Source organism: Lissotriton helveticus, chromosome 7, assembly GCF_964261635.1.
Source record: "Lissotriton helveticus chromosome 7, aLisHel1.1, whole genome shotgun sequence".
Lineage (NCBI taxonomy): Eukaryota > Metazoa > Chordata > Amphibia > Caudata > Salamandridae > Lissotriton > Lissotriton helveticus.
The window spans coordinates 1,870,739,698-1,870,761,183 of NC_136068.1; the positions used below are offsets into that span (position 1 = coordinate 1,870,739,698).

At 43.4% G+C, this 21,486-nt stretch overlaps 1 protein-coding gene across 1 annotated transcript; it reads left to right on the top strand.

Annotated features, from left to right (window-relative positions):
* The first annotated feature begins 9,563 nt into the window (after nt 1–9,563).
* On the top strand, nt 9,564–10,490 carry LOC144767806 (olfactory receptor 5V1-like). Its single transcript, XM_078651183.1, has one exon. It carries the CDS (start codon nt 9,564–9,566, stop codon nt 10,488–10,490), a length of 927 nt encoding a protein of 308 aa, XP_078507309.1.
* The last annotated feature ends 10,996 nt before the right edge of the window (nt 10,491–21,486 follow it).

Sequence of the window (21,486 nt, forward strand, 5' to 3'; positions counted from 1 at the left end):
CTGAGGATAAGTCGTTTAACGCTGGTATGGTGCTAAGTACCCGTAGTAAGTTCCCTCTATTCAGTATGTCGAATCGGCCCTTTGATTTGTACTCTGGAGTGAAGAGGACAATGGTAGAGTTCCTGTTTGGGTCATTTGACTGTGCTGTTGGCAGATGGGTAAGAACTTGGGTTGTTAGGTTGCTGTTGTCGGACTGAGGTGCAATTCCTATGAGAGTATCCCCGGAGGAGAGATTCTTGGAAACGGGAGCAGGTGGAACTGTAGGGATACTCACTATGGTGGAATATAGCTGATTTTGAGGGCACGGGAGCCCTATTGCCCTCTGTTCTTGAGCTCGTGATCTTTCACAGTGGGTGATAATAGGAACTTCTCGTGCCAAGTCCGTACTATGCTTAGGCTGTAGCCCCCTTGGTTCGAATGTTGATGGTAGTTTGACGGGACTAGTATAATTCTCTTTATCAGGGCCATGATTTTCTATCGTGTTTTGGTTTTCAGTATCATTGCTGGTCCAGGCCCTCCCGTCCTCCTGCGTAGATGCCCCTATGGGTCTACTGCATGTATCCCGTTAGAGGAAGATCTGTGCCCCGTAGAGATTAATTCTCCGCTGTTGTTGTTAACTGTAGTTGGACCCAGGTTTTGCTGCTCCTGTCCTCCACCTGACTTAAAAAGTGGGTAAACTCCTGGCATGCTTATGGATGTTAGTTTTTTACGGCCTTTCCTCTTTTGCTGCCGCCGCCCTTTCGCATTTAGGGACGGCATGTTAACCTTTGGAGGTGGAGAGGAGCATGTTATCAGGTCACTCGATGGCTGCATCTGACAACCCGATGGCGGAACCAATACAGCCTTGTCTGCAGTGCTGGCTAAGATATGCCCTCCTTTTGGTAGTACACGAAATGCTGTTTCGCCGAGATTGATGTGCTGGGGCCTTACATTGAGCCCTTTTGGCAAACCTTCTATCAGAGAGGATACTATTTCTGGAAGTGCTGCCAGTTTGTCGATGATAGGACCACAGCTGCATACCAGCTTTGCCTCTTGCTGGGCTCTGCTAATTAAGGAGTTTAATTGACCAAGTTTATCATCTATCCGCCCAACGAAAACAGCCAAGGTATCAAGTAGAGTCAGCTGTAGGTCCATTTTATCAGATTGGAAGTGGAGAGTGTCTACGGTCCGTTGCATGGTGTTTAAAAGAAGTCCCACGTGTTTGACACGTCTGATGCTTGAGTCCTGGGTAGGGACTTTTTTTGGGTTGTCAGTTTGTTGGGTGTGGAAGACGTAGAAGAGTTTGGTAAAGCGGTTGAATTCGAAAGATTTCCCTCCCAGACTGAGCCCCTTTTAGTAGGCTGGGTTTTGTTGTTTGATTCCTCTGTAGGCAAGGATGGGTTAGCCAGCGTGGTTGGAATGTATAAGGCAACTAAATCGGCCCACTCCTGTGAACTCAAATAGGTTAAGTTGGCGGGGCCGTCGCTCCCAAAATTTGATGCCGCTACCACATCCTCCTTCTGATGGTCATTGGACCTCTGTTCTTTTGCCGTTTCTTCAGTTAGCTTAAGGTGAGATTTTGAGCTTTCCAGTTGGTCCAGAAGACTTTTATCAATGATCAGCGAGCTGTTTACATTTTCTGGACTTTCGCTGCTTCGGGCTCCTTGCCATTGAGAGAAGTCCTTGCCGCTACAGATAGTAAGATTGTGCGAAGAATGCTTTAATTCCTGACTGGTTATAAGTGAAAGTAAGGTGGTTGATGTCGGTAGGGAGTTGGTATGCGTGAGAAAGGAAGATAAATGTGGGGCAGGCGTAACCCCCCTATCGCCTGACCGTAGGGCTGGTGGGCTGCAAATAGCCTTGATTGTTAACTCACCTTCACCTTCACCTTCACCCACGGACCCTATTTTCCCTCTGCAGGTGGACTTGATGCAGGTAGGCCATCTGCTGTGGAAGAGCAGTTCGTGATTTCACTTATTTGACCCAAGGGTTGGTCTTTTGGCAGTTCACAGGGGGATAGTGGAAGAAGTGAGTCTTGGAGGCCCAGGATTTTTCCACTGGACGAAAAAATTGTGGAGAGTGGATCCTTCAAAAAATTAAATGTAGATGTTATTTTTGGTTGTCAAAGGTTGGGGCGAGAAATCGCAGCCGATGGAGCTTGGTCGCTGGACACTCCCATTTCTCCTGCAGTTGAATCCCACCTCCCGCTGGCATCATTTGCGTTTTCCTTTTTGTTGGCGGTTGCTGCGGCATTCTGCTTTGCCTTTTGCTTGGTTTTAGGCTTGTTCTCGAGGTGGACCCTTTTCTTGCCTGACCTTATACTGAAATTAAGCCAGTAAGTTAATCCAATAGGCCAATAAGTTAAGAAATACACTTAACTGTGCAGACTTTGTTCCAAAAAGCTTATTCAGTTGCCGGTGTTGCGGAAGTGAGGTGCGGGTAAAGGGACACAGTCTTGCAATGCACCAGTCTCTAGGTTTCATCTCCTCCCGCTGTTCGCAGGCCGCAAGCATCGGGCCTCTGGCCCTCTCTCTTCGGGTCTTCCGGTCCACTCTGCTCTAATCAGCACCGTTGGAACAGCGGCTCGTGGTGCTGCTCTCTTACCGCGGCTCTCTGTTCGCCGCGGGACCGCAAACAGCTGATTGGGGTAAGCTTGCCTGCTAGTACGACTGGCTGATCGGCTGGAACAACTATTGGATTTTTGTCCGATGAAGCTGTTGAAGCTGATATGGCTGTTAACCTTTAGCTATTGACTGTTTAAGTGGCAAATGGGCAATGATGCGGTGAGGGCAGGGAGGGCCCCTCAAGCCACAAGTCTTTTGCTTTGCTTTGCCGGTAATGACTGGCGTTTGGAGTTTCTCAGGTGGATCAAGTAGCTCAGGTCCGGTACGTCTGGTGGCTCTGGTCGCGAGTCGCGAGTTGCGAGTCGCGAGTCTGGGGTCACGGCGGCGGCTCCCTTTCAATGCCTCGCCAATGCCGCTGGCACCTCCGCCGTCGCTCCTTCACCTCCGCTCTGCTCCTCTCACTCCGCCATTCCGCACACGCCACCCGCTGCAGCAACTGCTTCGGTCTCCTCGCACAGTCCTCGCAGCTCCACGCAAAACACGGACTGGACAAATAACGATTAGGATTATCAGCTATAAACCACATCCTTTTGATTAAAATGCCCTGCAGGAATTTGAATTGCTATATGTAGGCATTATTATTTTCTTATGTTGCTACAACAAAGTGCCAATTTGTTAGTTTTTTAAAGCACTTGTATTGTGAATTTGCTTCTTAACTAAAAGGTAACTAAACAACAGACACTTTTTTTTTAAAATAAAAAATGAAAACAAATTACCTCTCATTAATGAGAAAGGTACTATAAACTGTGGAGTACAAGTATTCTCTCTCTTGCTGTGGTGGTATGTCTCAGCTGGCGCCCTCGTTGTACTGATATTCTCTGCAGTCAGCAGCTGTTGCATCTATAACAGACCATTTTTTAATGCCAATGTCCCTGCTCTTCTCCAATGCCTATTGCTTTTACCGAGACTACAAGGCAGAAGAATGATATGAATGATACACATTGCTTATAAAATAAATCAATCATGTGGACATCCTATCTGCCGCAAGTAGACAGTGGGAAATGTGATGTACTGCAGCACAGTCAGTTTAAGATTTAAGGACTGGGGTAAAGTTTAGGCACATTTGTCACAGACTATATCATCCACAGAAGTCAAGCACATTACATTGTCCATTCTGCATTTCATTGTACTTTTAATATTATTGATTTTCCCCCTTGGCTTTGACATGCATCAATTAAGCTTTACATTTTCTCAACCGCTCTTTCACCGTAGAAAACTACTCATCATTTTCCTATCAATGATTAAACCATCCAAACATAGCTCCACACAGACCTTTCACCAACATCCATTTACCCACCCATGCATCCTTGCTTTCTCCAATTCCATTTACCCTTCCTGCTTTTTTTCACTGACCGAGGCGTTTATTCTTCCAGTTTCCCCATATATACCCTTTCATCCATCCTTCACGCAGCCATGCAGATTAATTCCTATCATCAATCATGACCCACCTATATGCATCCTTACACCCATGTATCCTTTCATTCATATATTACATACATTTCACCAATCCTTTCTCCTTCCATCCTGTTTTTTTCCTTGAAAATCAACCCGTCATTCTTAAAGTTCAGTTATGATCTTTTGTCTGCTGAGTTGCAGATAGAAGAGGACATGATTAGGTCAACTCCTTAGAATGAAGGGGTGGGGTACATCACTATACATCAATCAGCCAGCTGACATCCTCTATTAGGTTATTGCCTTCTGCAAAGGGTGAGCAGGCAGTAGCAGTAGCATGAAAAGGTTCTGCATGATGGCTATTTGATAGAGCCTTTTTGTAACCTCCAGCCTTTCTTCTACACATTCAATCTCGTTATTAGCCCCCATTGCCGTAGTCAAGAAGCTGGTTATTGAAGCTGCCACAGGGTGCTCCTTTGCAGCAGGAATATCAGACTTTCTCTTGCCCATTATTCTTACCTTTGCTTCCAGCAATATCACAAGAAAATGGGTAGATAAATGACATCAGGAAAAGACCAATATAAGGCCAAGAGGGATGGCCAGGCCTGGTCTCTTTCAGCCGCTGATGGGCACAGACGGACCCACTCTTGGTCCGGTCTTCCCCGATGCATGTGAACACGCGCATCCGACGCAGGGGGAGCCCCTGCCAGGTTTTTAAGCACCTCTGGGCTCGTAAAGCCAAGCATGTAGGTGACAAAGGCTGCAGACACCTATGGGGCCTGTAGTCTGTCCCTCCAAATGTTGTCAAGGGCATCCCAGTAATTAGATTAGTAAGGGAACTGGAAGGGTAATGTTAGGGAAACTTAGCCAAACTAGTGGGATGGCTTAGCCTGACGTTCAAGAGAATATTTCTCCATTTTGAATTTTGAAAGAATAGTGCTTTCTTGGGCAAGAATATGACAAACTTTGGAGGAAGTGGTCATGGTTTCCCCCTGCTTGAAATTGAGAAACTCTGAATGCATTTGGCAGAGTTGCCCAGCAACTCAGATTACATCCTTGAAAAATCAAGAGGAGAAGGACTGCCCTGCTGGAACCCCTGGTTTCCACCCCACAATGACTACACCCATAAGGACTGCACCTGCTGCACACTTTGGAACAACAGTGCTGGACAGGGCTTCAGGAGGCAGAATACCTTTACTGCAAGGTCTTGCTTTAGCACTTTAGAACTTAGCAAAGTGTGGTGAATTTAGTTGTCTTAGTTGTGACTTCCATGAGTAAGGCTCCATGCCTAGTTCAAGTCCCCCAGAGGTGTTAACAAAGCTCCAAACTTTTCCTAGTGCTGGAACAGTTTTTCCTGTCCTTATCGCCTCCTAAAAGGCTTCATGGGGCCAGATCATCCTCCAGACAGGTCTCCTACAGGGTCCTGCCTTTTGTTGTTAGCTGGACCCTCTTCGAGTCAGGTAAATAGGAGACCAACCTCTTGACCCTTGGAGAACAGTTCCAGTCCCTGAGTGCCAGCAGTGCCCAGGAGTCCTTTATTCTGAGAGTGAGTCATCTCTTTTTCAGGTGGAGTCATATTCCAGCAGTTCCTTCTTCAGTGCCTAGCTATCTAGGACGCTCCTGGTGATATTTGGTTTGCACTCTTTTTTATGTTAGTACACTAACCTGAATACTTGAAAATAACAGTTTTGGGGTAGCTTATACATCTATCTAAATATGTCAATGTAATGCACTTCAACTGCAGCACAGTCAGAGTACATTGTTGCTCCTCTGAGGCATATATTTGCATTGTATACATCGGTGGTGTAAATGCAGACTTCATCCCTCACAAAGGTATATGTATTCACCATGACCAATGCTCATGCAGGGCAGTTAAAGGGACTAATTGGACAAAACCAATCATACCCCAAAAAGAAATGCAAAAAATGTTAGGTCACCATACACAAAATGTGCAATTGCTACCCTAGGACAAAGCAATGAAAATGTTAATAGCATATATGATGTGGGTTGTCCTAAAAAAGAATGCAATCTGTGCCATCACCTGGGAACACACTCAAGGTAAATAAACATACCACATCAATTGTCTGGATATACATACTAATCATATTCAAAGATTCATGTGCTCCAAACAACATCAATCATACATAAGCATCTGACCCAAAATGTGTGCATTTCCTAGACAAATTGAAAGAATCACTACATGACTATCAAATGGAAGTATGCATATGGGATGTTAGGAAACATCTAAAGCTAGTATCTCAAGACCGCTAGTAGTATCAATTCAGGGCTCTGATTATCTACGGTTTGGGTAATGTTTGCAATTTCCTACATCTGTAACTCAAACCCTAAAATGCAATTTATCAAGCTGCACAAGGCCACTGTGCATGGCCCAGAGTGGCTTAATAAATGAGTAATGCAACTCAGCCAACATCACTGCGCAGTGTTACTTGGCCCTGGGAAGGCAATCCCTGGATGTTGCTTGGGTATGCCACACAAATCGCATGGATTTTGACACATTCACAGATTTACCACCAGTGATAGACCTGTGAATGTCGAACAAGATGTGTTTTCCTGTGCGAGGTTAACAACAAGAAATATCTGCATTCATCCTCGTTACTTCCTCTTTCTATTTGTGCTGCATACTGCAGCACACATAGATAGAAGAATATGCCACAGAGGCTTCTTTTTATTTTATTTGAGAATTTATAGAGCGCAAACAAGACCCTCGCGATTATCAGAGCGCTTTACAACACTGTTTATGTTTATGTTTATGTTTTTTAAATTTGTATGGCGCACAAATACCCGGAGGTGTCTCGGCGCCTGAGATTTAACAAAGGACAAAGTACAGAGAAGGAGGTCATTGGTCAAAAAGCCAGGTCTTCAATTGTTTTCGAAAGATAGTAAGTGTGATGCTGGTCTTGATAGAAAGAGGGAGAGTGTTCCAAAGTTTCGCCGTAGCCACTTGAAAGCGTCTGTCTCCCCAGGAGACTGTCCTGGTGCGGGAAACGGGTAAAAGATGAGGGAGAGATGAACGAAGGTGTCTGAGGGGGCTGTAGATTGCGAAAGCTTTTCTTAAGTAATGAGGTCCTGAGTTGTGCATTGCCTTATAGGCTATGCAAAGCGCCTTGAATTGAATGCGGCATCTGACACATAGCCAGTGCAATTGCCGGATTCCCGCAGCAATTGAATGAGACTTGGGGGTGGAAAGTAGGACCCTGGCTGCAGCATTTTGGATAGACTGTAATTTATTTAGAACTTGTTCTTGAGCGTTGAGCAGGAGAGAATTACAGTAATCCAATTTGGAGAAAACCAAGGTGGACATAAGAGTTTTTCCCGCATCTGTTGGTAAATATGGAAGAAGCTTCTTGATTTTTCTTAGGACCAGAAAGGAGGAGGAGACCGCTGTGTTGACATGATGATAGAATGTTAATTTATCGTCAAATATGACTCCAAGATTTCTGACCTGTGAGGTTATTTATGCAAAAGTAGATAGTTATACAATACATACAACAAATCAATCAGGTGTACAAAACAGCTTGTGCAAGGAGAGCAAAGTGGATGCTAGCGAGTAAGGTCCTGTTGAGTCAAGGCAAAGGCAACTATAATGACTAGGTAGTCGAGTGGACAGATGTCAAAGGAGGAATATTATAATGACTAGGTAGTCGAGTGGACACTTGTCATAGGCGGAATACTGGTGAAGGTACGAAAGATCATCCGATATTCTTAAGTTTATGTTCATGTGAATTGAGCCATGAGGATCGATTTTACTTCCTTTTTGAAAGAAACAGTGGAGGGATTGCGTCTGGTTTCCGGAGGTAGAGCATTCCAAATCCTGGTTGCCATCCCTGAGAAGGATCATGTATATGTTTTTTTCTTGTTGAATCTTTGTGGCATCAGGAGTAGATTTTCTGCGCTTCTTGTGGATCTTATACCACCAGAGATTGTGAGTTTCTGTAAGAGGTATTGTGATGCATTGTGATGTAAAGCCTTAAGCTCCATGCACGCAATTTTCAGGTGCATTCTGGCTTCAAATGGTAGCCAGTTCAGTGATTTTAGGTCTGGGAGATGTGGGCCCTTCTTTTTGAGCCCGTGATGAGTCTCGCTGCACCATTGATGGAGTCTTCAAGGGGTGCTGTTGTTGCTTTAGGCAAACCACAGAGAGAGACATTTCCAAAATCCACCTGTTGGATGACTAATGCTTGGACTGCCAACTTGAAGCCATTGTGGGGCAGGAAGGGTTTAAACTTCCTTGGAGTATTTATCTGGAAGCTCCTTGCTGCATGAAAACAATCCTGAATTCAATGCAGGAAACCCTTGCACCATGTTGCAAGGGTGCCTGTTTTAATGCAAGGCAGCCCATTGTACACCAGTGCTGGGGTAAGGATCGGAATGCACTGAATTGTAATAAATGTTGCACATTTCTACCCTTTTCCTACAATGTAGCACAGTGAATTGCTGTGCTGTGTTACTTTTTTATAAATAGGCTCCTTAGTATGTTTGTGATAGGATAATTTGTCCACTGAAAGCTAAATCAGGTCCTGAGGAGACTGATTCATATATTGATGGAGTGGGTATTCCATTACAATGACAACAGAGATCCCTCACTGCCAATATAGTGGTCTACAAGACAAATGTAGCTGTGTGTGTAACTTGAGTTTGGCCACGGTGGAGACTACTCTGTCTCCACTGTGATAAAACCTCTCCAATGGCCCTGGGGAGTAAGAGCAGACAGAGGAATAGCTACACATCCGACCCCTCAATTTAGATGCATGAACATATGCTAATTTTTTACTGTTCCTTTCCGTCAAGTAAAACCTCACAGTAAGGACCAGTAAAATAATCCTTATGCTCCCCGCGCCATGTTAGAAGCCTGCCATGACTCAGGAAGTATTATTTTGTTTATTTTTATTTAAAGTCCTGTTTCAGTTTTTATTTTTAGAAAAAGAAAAAGAATACTGTTGGCTGAAGGAGGGCTGTTACCTTCCGTTGCAGCCTTGCTGCAAACAGTTAACTCCTTAACCGCGGCACAAATTCCACTGTGGTGAGGGAGTCCTATTGAGTGGGCGGGGCCGCGACTGCCAACGACCGTGCGCAGCACTACCGATGTAGTGCTTGCGATGGCCATTGGGTGATGCGAGCATGCAAGGCGTTAAATGCTCTGACAGGAGCCTCAATGACTACGGCTCTTGACAATTCCTTTATACATGACTGCCAACTTGGAGGTAATTTTAAATTAGGTGAACTGTCTCTCCATCATGGGTACAGAGTAATTATTTCTTCCCCAGGGCATATTGGCCAGCTGCGGGCCTAAATATAATGCAGGCCCTTGGAATTATTGTCTGCATAAGCTCAAATAATACATATGTGCAGAGTGTTATAATAATCTTCAAAGTAAAAGTTATATATGCAAGCTCACCTTTAGTAGCTGTGATAGTTTTGGAAAAGTCCTGCAAAACTCTCATTCCCATACGTACACAATTGATCCTTTTGAAGAGAATTAAATTTGTATAATTGTGTATTTATTTACAGGGTGTCTTCAGATACAAGACTTGTTGCACTGCTAGATACATGAATAAACCAAATCTGAATTCATCTGCAGGTTTCCTAATCGTCGGATTTTCGGACTTTCCACAATTGCAAGTTCCAATCTTTGTTGCCCTTTTATTGATTTATTTCATAACTATAATAGGAAACATGTTGATCGTGACAATAATTCACTCAAACCCAAATTTACATACAGCTATGTATTTCTTCCTTACTCATTTGGCATTTGTCGACATCTTTTCAACATCAGTCATAGTTCCACAACTGCTGGTCCACTTCTTTGCAAAAGGCATGCAGGTTTCTCTCACCAACTGCATACTGCAATTGTACATTTTTATGGCCATGGCAACTATAGAACTTCTGCTCTTGGCTGTCATGGCTTATGATCGGTATGTCGCCATCTGTGATCCCCTCCGCTACACGACCATCATGAATAAGGCTGTGTGCATGAAGCTAGCTGCTGGAAGCTGGACAGCAGGATTTCTTCTTGTAATACCACAGAATGTTCTAATGTCAAGGTTCCACTTCTGTGAGTCCCACATCATTAACCACATTTTCTGTGATATGACAGCACTGTTGAAAATGTCTTGCAGCAGCACTAGAATCACTGAGAATCTCAACTTTGTGGAGGGTTCATTAGTGACAACGACAACCTTTATTATTATCATCATGTCTTATTGCAAAATAGTTGCCTCGATCCTGAAAATCAAGTCCAAGTCTGGAAAGGAAAAAGCTTTCTCCACATGTGCCTCACACATCACTGTGGTTCTCTTATTCAATGTATCTCTCTTGTCTACATATGTGCGACCAAAATCAACATATTCAATGATAGAAAACAAAATAATGTCCTTGTCATATGTTGCTGTTACACCCCTTTGTAATCCCATTATATACAGTCTGAAAAATGCAGAATTTAAAAAAGCTTTGAAGAAGGCAAAGAGAATAGCATAAATCATTGGCCAAGAGAAAAGTGCATGACTTCAGTGGTTGCAAAGAAAATGTAAATGCCCAAGTATTTTTAATGTATGTTACAGTACTGTTTTGTATATTGTTTGCCATATTTAATTCATCACACACTGTGGGCAGTGTTTTTTCAGCATTACAATGCTGTTATGAAGAACTACTTGTTTACAGAAATAAGTTGTAAATGTATTTGCCCAGGCCAGGCAGTTGATAAATTAACAAAAACATTCTAGCTCACTTATTGACTCAATTAATGTAGAACAAAGGAGTGGGAATGATTTCCTCATTTTACATGTTCATTTTTGCACGTCGTATATTATTTACAGGCATGCTTGAAATTAAAATATTTTCGAAAAGTACAGAGTTCTACGTACACATAATGAGCTCCTTCCATCAGCACACAACATTTTTAGAGTTGTCTCATGGTGTGTTGTTTTATTTTTTCTTAATTGCCTAATTCTATAATGAGAAATCTTTCTCGGGCCTGATCATATAAAATGAGGGTGGAAAAGGTAAGTTTGAACATTATCATGCTTTTAGACTGACTGGGGTCATTTGAAACTGAAGTCTACTGGCTGTGACATTTTCCACATTTATCAGCTGAAATTCAATCGTATTCACTGAAATTTGGCAGAAATTAATCACTTTCAATGGGATACTAGCAACATCTGTTACAGTATGTAAAGGAACTACAAGAAAACAGAAAATACTAACAATACACAACACACTGACAAAGAGAATACACGAAAATAACCACATGCAAACGAAGGACTACAATAGGAACACATTGGCTATTCAATAACAATAGTAGAACTAGCCATGTCAATAATTGGATCGTGTAATGCAGTGCAAATAACAACTAACCATAGCGTAAGCCAACACAACACACCACCAATGCAACAAAATAACATTCTTTTCTTTTCCAAGTGTAAAATTCAGTCCAAATATTCAGCTACAATTCTGAGAGTCTAAGTAGTCCTTACTGCTTTTAAACAACAGTGCATGGTATTTAAAGGTACAACATGTAACAGTTTAATGTTAACCATTTCCTTCAAGTGAAAAGGCCCTGAAAGCTGTTCTCCCTGAAGCAGAGTTTCCAGCATTGTTATACAATATTAAATGTAGCTATGTTATCTCCAGCGAGGAAGCAAATGCAAATTTCATATTTGGATTTGTAATAAATATTTTTTAGAAGGTTCTTTTAGATAGTTAACCTTTCCCTACCTGAATCCCACAGATGCCCATTTATATGAGCTCTTCCTCTCACCAAGACCTGAATAGCCATCTTGGATGTGGGGAGCTGTCCTGTAAGTATAACAAGGGTCTGCTGCCTCCTTTGTCCCTTTAGTCAGGTAGGCAGCAGGAACCATTTTTGAGTGACCACACATGTGGGGTTACTAACTTCCCTGGCCACACCTCCAGGGTGGCCAAATGAGCTCTACACAGGTAAGGAAGGTTCTGCCTTCTTGGCTTTAGGTAGACAAGGGTGCCTTAGGATTGTTTTCAGTAGATCACACAGGGAATGCTACAAAAGTGTGTTGGGTCACAACCAGGAATGTCTCTCCCATTCTTTAGGGAGAGGCTAGATGTTACTCCCACCTACACACCAGTTGCTCAGCATCAATGTAGCACCCACTTTACACGCCTCCTAAAACTTTCTGTACCTGTGGAAGAACATAAGAGTACTGGGCCTGTGGGCTGTGTTCTCTGAAGCATGGCCCTGCTCTCCATCTTGGTCTCAGGTTCAAGCTACAGGGATGCTCCAAGCTCCAAGATGTCTATCTCCAAATCCCCAGATGACCTGTTTCAACTGGACTTTCTCTGGATCGTGCTGCTGGCCTCAGCCATAGCAATTCTTGACCCCAAGTGCTGTCTCCAAAAGACTGGATGCTTGGCTGTCCCTCCACACCACGATGAATCCCAATTTTTCTCATACTTTACTCTTGGATTGTTGGATGCAAAATGGAGCATTGATGCTACCCAGAGTGGACATGCCCATCTCTTTCCTCTTCTCCAAACCCTGCTGTGGTTTAAATGGTTCAAAAGAAAGTGGTATGCTAAAGTATATCTTAGGAGGAAAGCAATGACCCATACTGAATGTCTGAACATTTAAAATGTCACAAAATACCTTGGCTATTATTGTATTCTTTAGTAAATTTCAATCTAATTAGTGACATCATAAGGATGTCATTTATCATGTTATGAGTAATCTAAAATGTGAGGTCATAAGTAGTGCATGATGGGGGTGTGAGCTATAGTGGATTCAACTGATGTACATTAACTGTTTTTTTAATTTAATATGTGTCTCTTTTCAACCCATCACTACAAAGTCACTTACACCTTTGTTTTTTCAATGAACCTGTAGTATTCTTGATATCTTGAACATGGTCATGATGATATGGGTGTCATCACAATAGTGGTTCTGAGCTAGCCTGGACCTTTATAATATATCCTTTGAAATGTACATGAAGCTGTTAGCTGACTTGGCTGTGGCTTGAATGTGTCTCTCTTTCCTTGGATTAAACCTAACAACTCATCAACCTTAACATGTGTCCTGCCTAATTCTTCAGCTGAACATGGATCTTACATTGGCGTAGTCGGCAGCTGAAGCAAAGAGAGACTAAACAACCTCAACTATCTTTCTTTACTTCATAATTAATCAACCTCAAGGTACTGTACAGTTTTTTCTTATAGTTATGTGTCATGATTGCACCAGCGGCTGTAATACAAGACACACCGTTGTCATTATTAGTGCAGTGATAGCACCAGCGGCTGGATTTTAAAATAGCAGTGGTCTGCTGGCTCAAGATTAACTCTGTTTGCCAATTTAAGAGTGACTGTATCATCAGTTGTGTGCTGATTTAAGAAAGGCTCTCATGGAGATATTGTAAATTCAGGGCTCTCATGGAGATATTGTAAATGCATGTGTCTTGATTGCACCAGCGGCTGGAAAACAGTGTTTACTGAGCACACAGTTGTCAGTAGTAGTGCAGTGATAGCACCAGCGGTTGTAGTTAACTCTCATCAACAGTGTGCCAATTTAAGGTTACCTCTGATGCAACTGTGAGCAGCGTGTGGCGCTATGAAGGTCTATGATGTCATTTCAAGTTGAATAGTCACAGAGCAACGTACCGCTGATATTTCAAGTGTGACTCTTGCTAGTGGTGATCGTCGACATTATAAAATTTTGGGCAGTGTACTGCAGCTACTTCGAGTGTGTTTTGGGCATTTAATCTTCAACTTTTGTATTTCTCATGTTCCGCGTTAAAGAAGCTTCGTGCAAATAATGAGCGTGTCATCTTCACAGTGACACGCACACTTTATACTTTGCATCTTTATTTTCAATTGTGACTATCCAACAATGACATGCTCATTTCCATCATTGGTACAGAGATAGGTTCAGCGTGTCACAATAGTGACACACACACTTTCCTGCTGCAACAGTGACACGCTTACTTTCTTGCTACAACAGTGACACGCTCACTTTCTTGCGTGCTACAACTGTGACACGCACACTTTCCTGACGCAACAGTGACACACACATTTTTTTTTTTGTGTTATCTTTATGTAAAACAAGTGTGCTTTCAAGTTGTCCTGTGTTGTACAAGGGTGCTGCAACAGTGATTCACATATTATTTTAGGTTTTTCATCTCAGGTAACCTTTTCACAATACTATTGCTAGATTGCTTGCATTGTGCTTTGTGTCACATTAATATTTTGCCTTTAAAATCATTCAGAATGTGACAGCAGCTCCATTTTATTCTCTTCACTGGGTGAACCTGTCATTAAATGGCAAAAATGTAAGAACGTTTTTGAGCGGTATGCTAAGGTTTGTGGTGTAAGTTTAACTGCAGAACGCAGAACCACCCTTCTTCTTCACTGCCTTGAACCTGAAGGCCAGGATGTTTTTGATCATCTACCAGAACTCAGTTATGCAGAACGGAGAGATCTAAATGAGTATGAAATTTGTATAAAGAAGCTAGATAAGCATTACTTTCCCAAAGTAAGTACCATCCTGGAGAGGTACCAATTTGCAAAAAGGGTACAAAACGATGAAGAAACTGTTGAAGGTTATGTTACTCAACTAAGCAAATATTATTCATCTTGCAAATTCTCTAATTCCTTGGATGAAAGGATCAGAGACCAGTTTATGGTTGGGTGCAACATAGAAAAAGTTTGTGAAGAACACAAAGGATTTCACAAAAAGTACCAACCCTAATAAAATCAAAAAGAAGCTTTTTGTACCTAAATGTTTTAGATGTGATAAAGTAGGACATTATGCCAATGATAAAAATGTCCTGCTTTAAATGTTACATGTTTAAAGTGCAAAAAAAGGGGGCATTTTTAAACTCTTTGCAAGAGCAAGTTTCCTTTCCGTCCTCTCAAGTAAATTCTGTAGATGAATTGGATGAGGATTGTGTCTGTGGACAAGTAGTAGTTCAAGTTTCTTCTACTTCTGATAATAGGTCTTGCCCTGTTGACACAATTCTAATAGAAGGGGAATCCACAAATGTTCTTTTTGATTCAGGGGCTAAAATAACCATAGTCTAAAAAAGTTGTTATCAAAACAAATTAGCCAACAAAATTCACCTGTCTAAAGCTGACATACGTCCTTTGGCAAATGGTGGAGAGCCAATTCTTTTGCTTCGGTTTTTCACAGGACTTATTGAGTACAAAGGATGTTTTGCTCCTGGGAAAATGTATCTTTCACAGAAAGGAGACAGCATTATCAGCTGGTTCCACCTGGGGGATTTGAATGTCATGCTCGATCCTAACTCATCCACTCCTGTTAAACTTAAAGAGCAAATCCACATCATCAAGTTAGACTCTAACATCAATCAAGTAAATCGTATTAAATAGAAGTTTCCAAAGGTATTTAGGGAAGATCTTAGTTGTCTTAAAGGTTTCAAACTAGAAATCCCTGTACGTACCAATTCACATCCTTTTACTTGTAAAGCTAGGAGTGTTCCATTAGCTGTGAGGGATGAGATGATGAAAGAATTAGAAAAACTAAAGAAAGGAGGAATCATTGAAGAAGTCTCTGGTACTGATTGGGTTGCTCCGGTAGTTGCTGCTCGCAAACCCAATGGGTCTTTTCGTTTGTGCATTGATTTGAGGCAACTTAATAAGTGTGTAATAGTTGATTGGTACCCCCTAACCTCTCAGATCTGTTAACGATGTTGGGTGGAGCCAAAGTCTTCAGCACCTTAGATTTGGCATCCGCCTAGCATCAAATTGAACTTGAAGAATTATCCAGGAATTATACCTCGTTCATAAGGTTTTCAAAAATGCAGTGAGAACTCAAGATCACAGAATCTGGAATTTAAATAGAGTTTGTGTTTTTTCTGGTTCTATTCCATCTCAAAAACCTATGTCTAGCACAAACAATAAGTGACAGTCTTTTTCTCCACGTTGCTCTTCCAGAGCTATCAAGAAGCCATATTAATTGAAGTACTATGTATCTTGATTCACATGCATACTTTCATCACATTGTATTGCTCTTCCAGAGCTATCAAGAAGCTGTATTACTTTAAGGACTATGCATCTTGATTCACATGCATATTTTCATCACATTTTATTGTAGTATTTTGCTTTTCTTTTTTTACTTATCTTTATTTAGTTGTTATCTTTTCTTTCTACCTTTTATATTTTTGTGTTCAAGAGGAAAGGTATGTAGTATTCTCGATATCTTGAACATGCTCATGATGATATGGGTGACATCACAATAGTGGTTCTAAGCTAGCCTGGAGCTTTAGAATGTATCCCTGGAAATGTACATGAAGCTGTTACCTGACTGGGCTGTGGCTTGGATGTGTCTCTCTTTCCTTGGATTAAACCTAACAACTCATCAACCTTAACATGAGTCCTGCCTAATTCTTCAGTTGAACATGGATCTTACAGAACCTTTCTGTGTTTTCAATCATATTCTAAATAGGCTTAGCCCCGAAACCATCTGGAAGTGCCAAGCCATGTTAAGCAGGGCTCAGCCTGTATGCAGCAGGGGTTGGCTGCAGTGCTTAACCACAAGGTCAGGTCCTGTACTCAAGACTCTGCTGGAACACAACCTATGCTGCACACACCCTTTTGGGGTGCATATTTACAATGCTGGTATTTCATTTCGTATTGGAGTTGTCTACAGGGCCTGACCTCAAATCCAGGTTCTGCAACCAACCCTCAAAAATCAGGAAATCTATGTGCATCACAGCCTCTGATACATAAATGATGGACAGAATGCGGAACAAAACATTCACCCCAGTGAAGAGATCTGGGCTAAATCCATTGTTCTTTTGCTTACCATGCGACTCCAGTAAAAGCCCAGTCATATGCAAACCAGTCTTGAGCCTGTGCCTCATGGAACAGTCCTGCCTGAGCTGGCAGGCCAGGTCTTCCCTGGACCAGGAATAAACATCCTAGGACCGGATTAGGGGTTTTAATCCTCATCAGCCATGCTAGCTTGAATCCAGCGGCACAATGAGCCAGTTACCCAGGTCTGGGCATACATGGCGCACCTAGGGTGCGAAAGCAAAAGACACACAAATGATGGACGGAATGCAAAACAAATCAAAACATTCATCCCAGTAAAGAGATCCGTGTAAAACCCATCATGCTCTGGCCTTGGAAGTTGGGTGAGCCACTAGTTATTTTCTTTTTAAAACCCTCCCTTTGTGTGCACACAACCATAACTGTGCATCCCCCAGCACAGTCCACCCTAGAGGGGGTGGATGTCCATCACCAGAGAGGGGTGAATGACCATCCCCTTGGATTGTCCACCACAGAGGGTGTATGTTCATTCCCCCCAGCACAGTCCATCCCATTGGGGGTTCATTGTCCATCCCTCCCTGCTTTGTCTACCCCAGAGGTGGTGGGTATCCATCCCCCAGCACAGTCCACCCCAGAGGGTGTGGAAGGCCATCCCTCAAGCATTGTCTAACCCAGAGGGGGTGTACGTCCTTCCCCCCAGTATAGTCCACCTGAATGGGGGTTAATTGTTCATCTCCCTAGCATTGGGATGGATGTCAATCTCCCCAGCACAGTCCACCCCAGAGGGGGTGGATGGCCATCCTCCCGGCACAGTCCAGCCCAGTGGGCGTGGATGGCCACCCCTTATTGTCTACCCCATAGGGGTGTATGTCCACCCCCCAGCATTGTCCAGCCCAGAGGGGATGGATGTCCATCCCCCAGCACAGCCCACCACAGAGGAGGTGGATATCCATCCCCCAGCACAGTCCACCCCCAAGGTGGTGTATGTCCATCCCCCAGCATTGTGTACCCCAGAGGGGGTATATGTCCATCCCCCCAGCATAGTCTACCCCATTTGGGGTTCATTGTCAAGCTGGTAGAAATACGTGGGTCAACATGCACTAAAACAACCATCCAACCACACACTGCAGAACAAACACAACATGGGTGTTTGTGTAAGTGTCTCGAGGCTACCACCACAAACACGATGGTGGTCTAAACTCCACTGAGACATATTCATTCTATGTATAATCCAGATGCATTTCCATTATTGTGTAACAGAATGTTGGCAATCTGGCATTGTTTGATGTCCAGGACCACAACAGTAACCTGTTTGGTGTAAGTTTGGTGGAACTCCAAGCAATACATCATGAGACTGAATCTCTATCAGTATCCTGTCTGATAAACCTCTATGATGCTAAATTATGATGTGGACCATACTTTTGACCACACTCACTCTAGTGCACTGTGTCCTGTGTCTTGCCAAAACAACTTCTATTACACATACCCAAACATTACGCACATGGAATGGCCTGTAATGTATGACCACAATGTAGGTAGGGGCCTTGCCAAGAGGCAAGTCACATTTGGCCAGTCTAAACACAACACACCTTGATCACACGCAATGTGCATCAGCTAAGCCTACATTGAATGGTAATATTGCACATGCACCCACAGCTAGGCATTACACATGGTGGAATTTGTCACTCAGCTTAGAACAAACTACATGTGCATAACGTGAAATGTATCAGACACATTGTTAAATTTAATACTCTCCCAGACCAATGAAACACTCAAGGAGGCCTACAAATAAGACACCTTGATATCAGGTGACAGGGAAGGGAAGAATCGGCTGAGTGTGAGCAGTCATACACATATACAAGTGCCAAATCCCCAAAAACAGATGACAGATAAAAAAACACGCTGATGTTGGTAGCACAGATGTGACTTGTGGAATCCTAAATATGTCAAATGTGAGTTTACCCACAAGGCAGGCACTTATAGCAACCCAACCAGGTTGAACATCATATTTACTTCATTTGTCCAATGCACCCACATCACAGACACTCACAGTCAAATAAGCTGACAAATCACTGGACCAGGCACCACAGGGACATAATTAGGGCTTGCCAGGATGGGTAATGGGAGGATTGGGGGCTTCTGGAGTGTCTGTAGCAACTGCAGTGGACAATTCAGATTGAGAAGGTTGTGTGCTCCAATGCAGTGTAGATGTTTGACTGAGGGGGTCGTGGCTCCACTGCAGTGCCCATGTCATATTGATGGGGTGGGGGCTCCACTGCAGTACACAGGTCAGATGGGGGAGCCAGGGTCTCCACTGCAGTGTCTGGTAGTGACTGAGGGCGTAATTTTGTAGGAGCGGAAGTGCCTGTGGTAGGGGGTGAGGGCCTTATCATCTTGGGTATGGTGTAGTGGTGTGTGGGTGAACCTGGGATGCTTTTGATGTGTGAACTTTGGGAGGGGTGGTATTGGCTTTGGCAGATGTAGCTTTCGGGGGGAAGTATGGGATGGTGATGTTGTTTTGCTTTTCCATGGCCTGGAGGATGTATGGATGGGGGCCTCAGTGTTCCTACTCTTAGGGGAGGGTGTGCATGTGGTGGGGGGTCTCCTCTCTGTGCATAGTGATTTCCTCTTCCCCTTGTGAGTCTGGTCTGATGTATCAGTGGAGAAAAGGCCAATGTCTCAGAGGAAGACTCACTGGGACGGGGGGTGTTGCAGGAGAGTCAAGTGTAGGGCTTTTGGAGGGAGAGGTAATTGAGGAATGTGGAGTGGTTGTGGATGTGTGTGTTTTTGGTCTATCATATGTGTGTGTGATGTCATTCCCCTGCGTGTTTGTTTTGACTTTGTCTTAGGTTGCTGTGTGCTTCTTCTGTCTGTTGGGGTGTGTGCATGTGCCAGTGTGAGTGTGCTTTGGGCAGGTAGGTTAGTGTGGACTGTGGATGGGGCAGAGGAATGAAGGGTGATTGACTGTTGTAGGAGGGACACTGCTGCAATTAGTTAGGAGGCCATGGACTGATTTGTCCACTGTAGGGCAGACATGTTTGATGATAAACTCTCCATGTATGACACCAATGGTGTCAATAGACTGGTGTGCGCATGGAGGACACTCAGCATTGATATCTGCCCCATATGTAACTGTTTCAGCCAGTCCACAGATTCCACACTCAGGGCAGCAGGTTTGACAAATGCAGGGTATGCTGTGTTCGGAGCAAAGTAGACATGCTCCCTCACATGGGAGTGTCCACAGACCTTTGGAATGAGAGCAGCTGGGAGGGTGGAGGTGGTGGTGGTAGTGGGGAAAGACTCCGTGGGTGCAGCCTCTGCTATGGTAACACCCACCACAACAAGGGAGTCATAACTGGAGCTGGATGGTTCCCCAACTGATGTTGATATTTCTGAGCGGCCCTCAGTGTGACTCCCCTCACCCTCTGTGCCACTAGGTACCTCAACCTCCTCCACAGGGGACCCCGTCTGGCTAGTCCTCCAGTTGCTGTAGATGATGCTGTGAACAAGGGAGAGAAGCAGATTCACATCAGTCATCTGCATAGACTTGACACATGATTTCTTTTCACAACACATCACAGAGCAAGGCCTTGCATATTGTCAAAGCCACTATTCATGTTCATCACACATATATTAACATGTCACTTGTCAGTCTACCAGTGAATCAAGGTTACCAAACATATTATGGCAATGGAAACATCTGTTTTGTGTATGTCTCAAATTAAAATAAATACATGGCCAACAGGGCACTGTTTTGCCTGTTGTTTTATCTGTAATGCTCCTGAGTCTCAGGGCTTATCACAAACATGTGATGGATCAAGCCCTGATCTTTTGACTGGGTATGAGTGTTCTGCTTAATTCAGATACTCTGTCCATCACCACCCCCTTTTCTGAATCGTTTTGGCCACCATAAGCGTGGAAGGGTATGCTCAGATGTGAGTCCCTTGCTCACTGCACCATCAGGATTCAAGCAAGCTGGGCCGAAGACGGCTGTAATGCCAGAAACAGGTCCCCGGAAGCGTGTTTCCTTTCCAGTAAAAAATTGGCTTGGTAGTTTGGTCTGCCCTGTTCCCATGATGCACTGGGCCAGGGACAGACTAATTTTCATGTAGCCAGGTTCTGAACTGGGATGGTGCAGTGAGCTAAAAAACGGTGATGGATCAAGCCCTGATCTTTTGACTGGGTATGAGTGTTCTGCTTAATTCAGATGCTCTGTCCATCACCACCCCCTTTTCTGAATTGTTATCACAAACATGTCCCATCTCATGCAAGGGAGTCTGAAAGTGGGCACGCAAATGGGATGGACAAATTCCTAAGTTGACATGATGAACATACTTCCATCCCCCTTTAACCATGATGGGCTCATGTCTTGAACTCCAATGCTAAAATGGTCTGAATGCAGGACAATTGCCAAGTACACAGTTTGCATTTTCAAAAATGTTCATGTGGCACACTATACCACAGTCCTTTTTGCCTAAACAGTCTATTCTGACTTTATACTCGGGCAGTGAATCATGATTTTACAGTAAGCACTAGGTCACACTCATGTTTACACTGTTCAAGTAACATCTGTTGTGCTGAAGTATACATGTCCCCTAAGTGCTACATATAATTCGAACACTTTGACAAGCTCACGTTGTTCAACTGAGACATTGGAGTGTATGAAGTCTCAAATCTGTATACAGGAACATTTCGCAAGCTCCCAAGAACAAAGTAATGCAGC

What these genes read in the sequence shown, in the direction of transcription:
- LOC144767806 (XM_078651183.1), top strand. Translation starts at nt 9,564, where the DNA reads ATGAATAAACCAAATCTGAATTCATCTGCAGGTTTCCTAATCGTCGGA.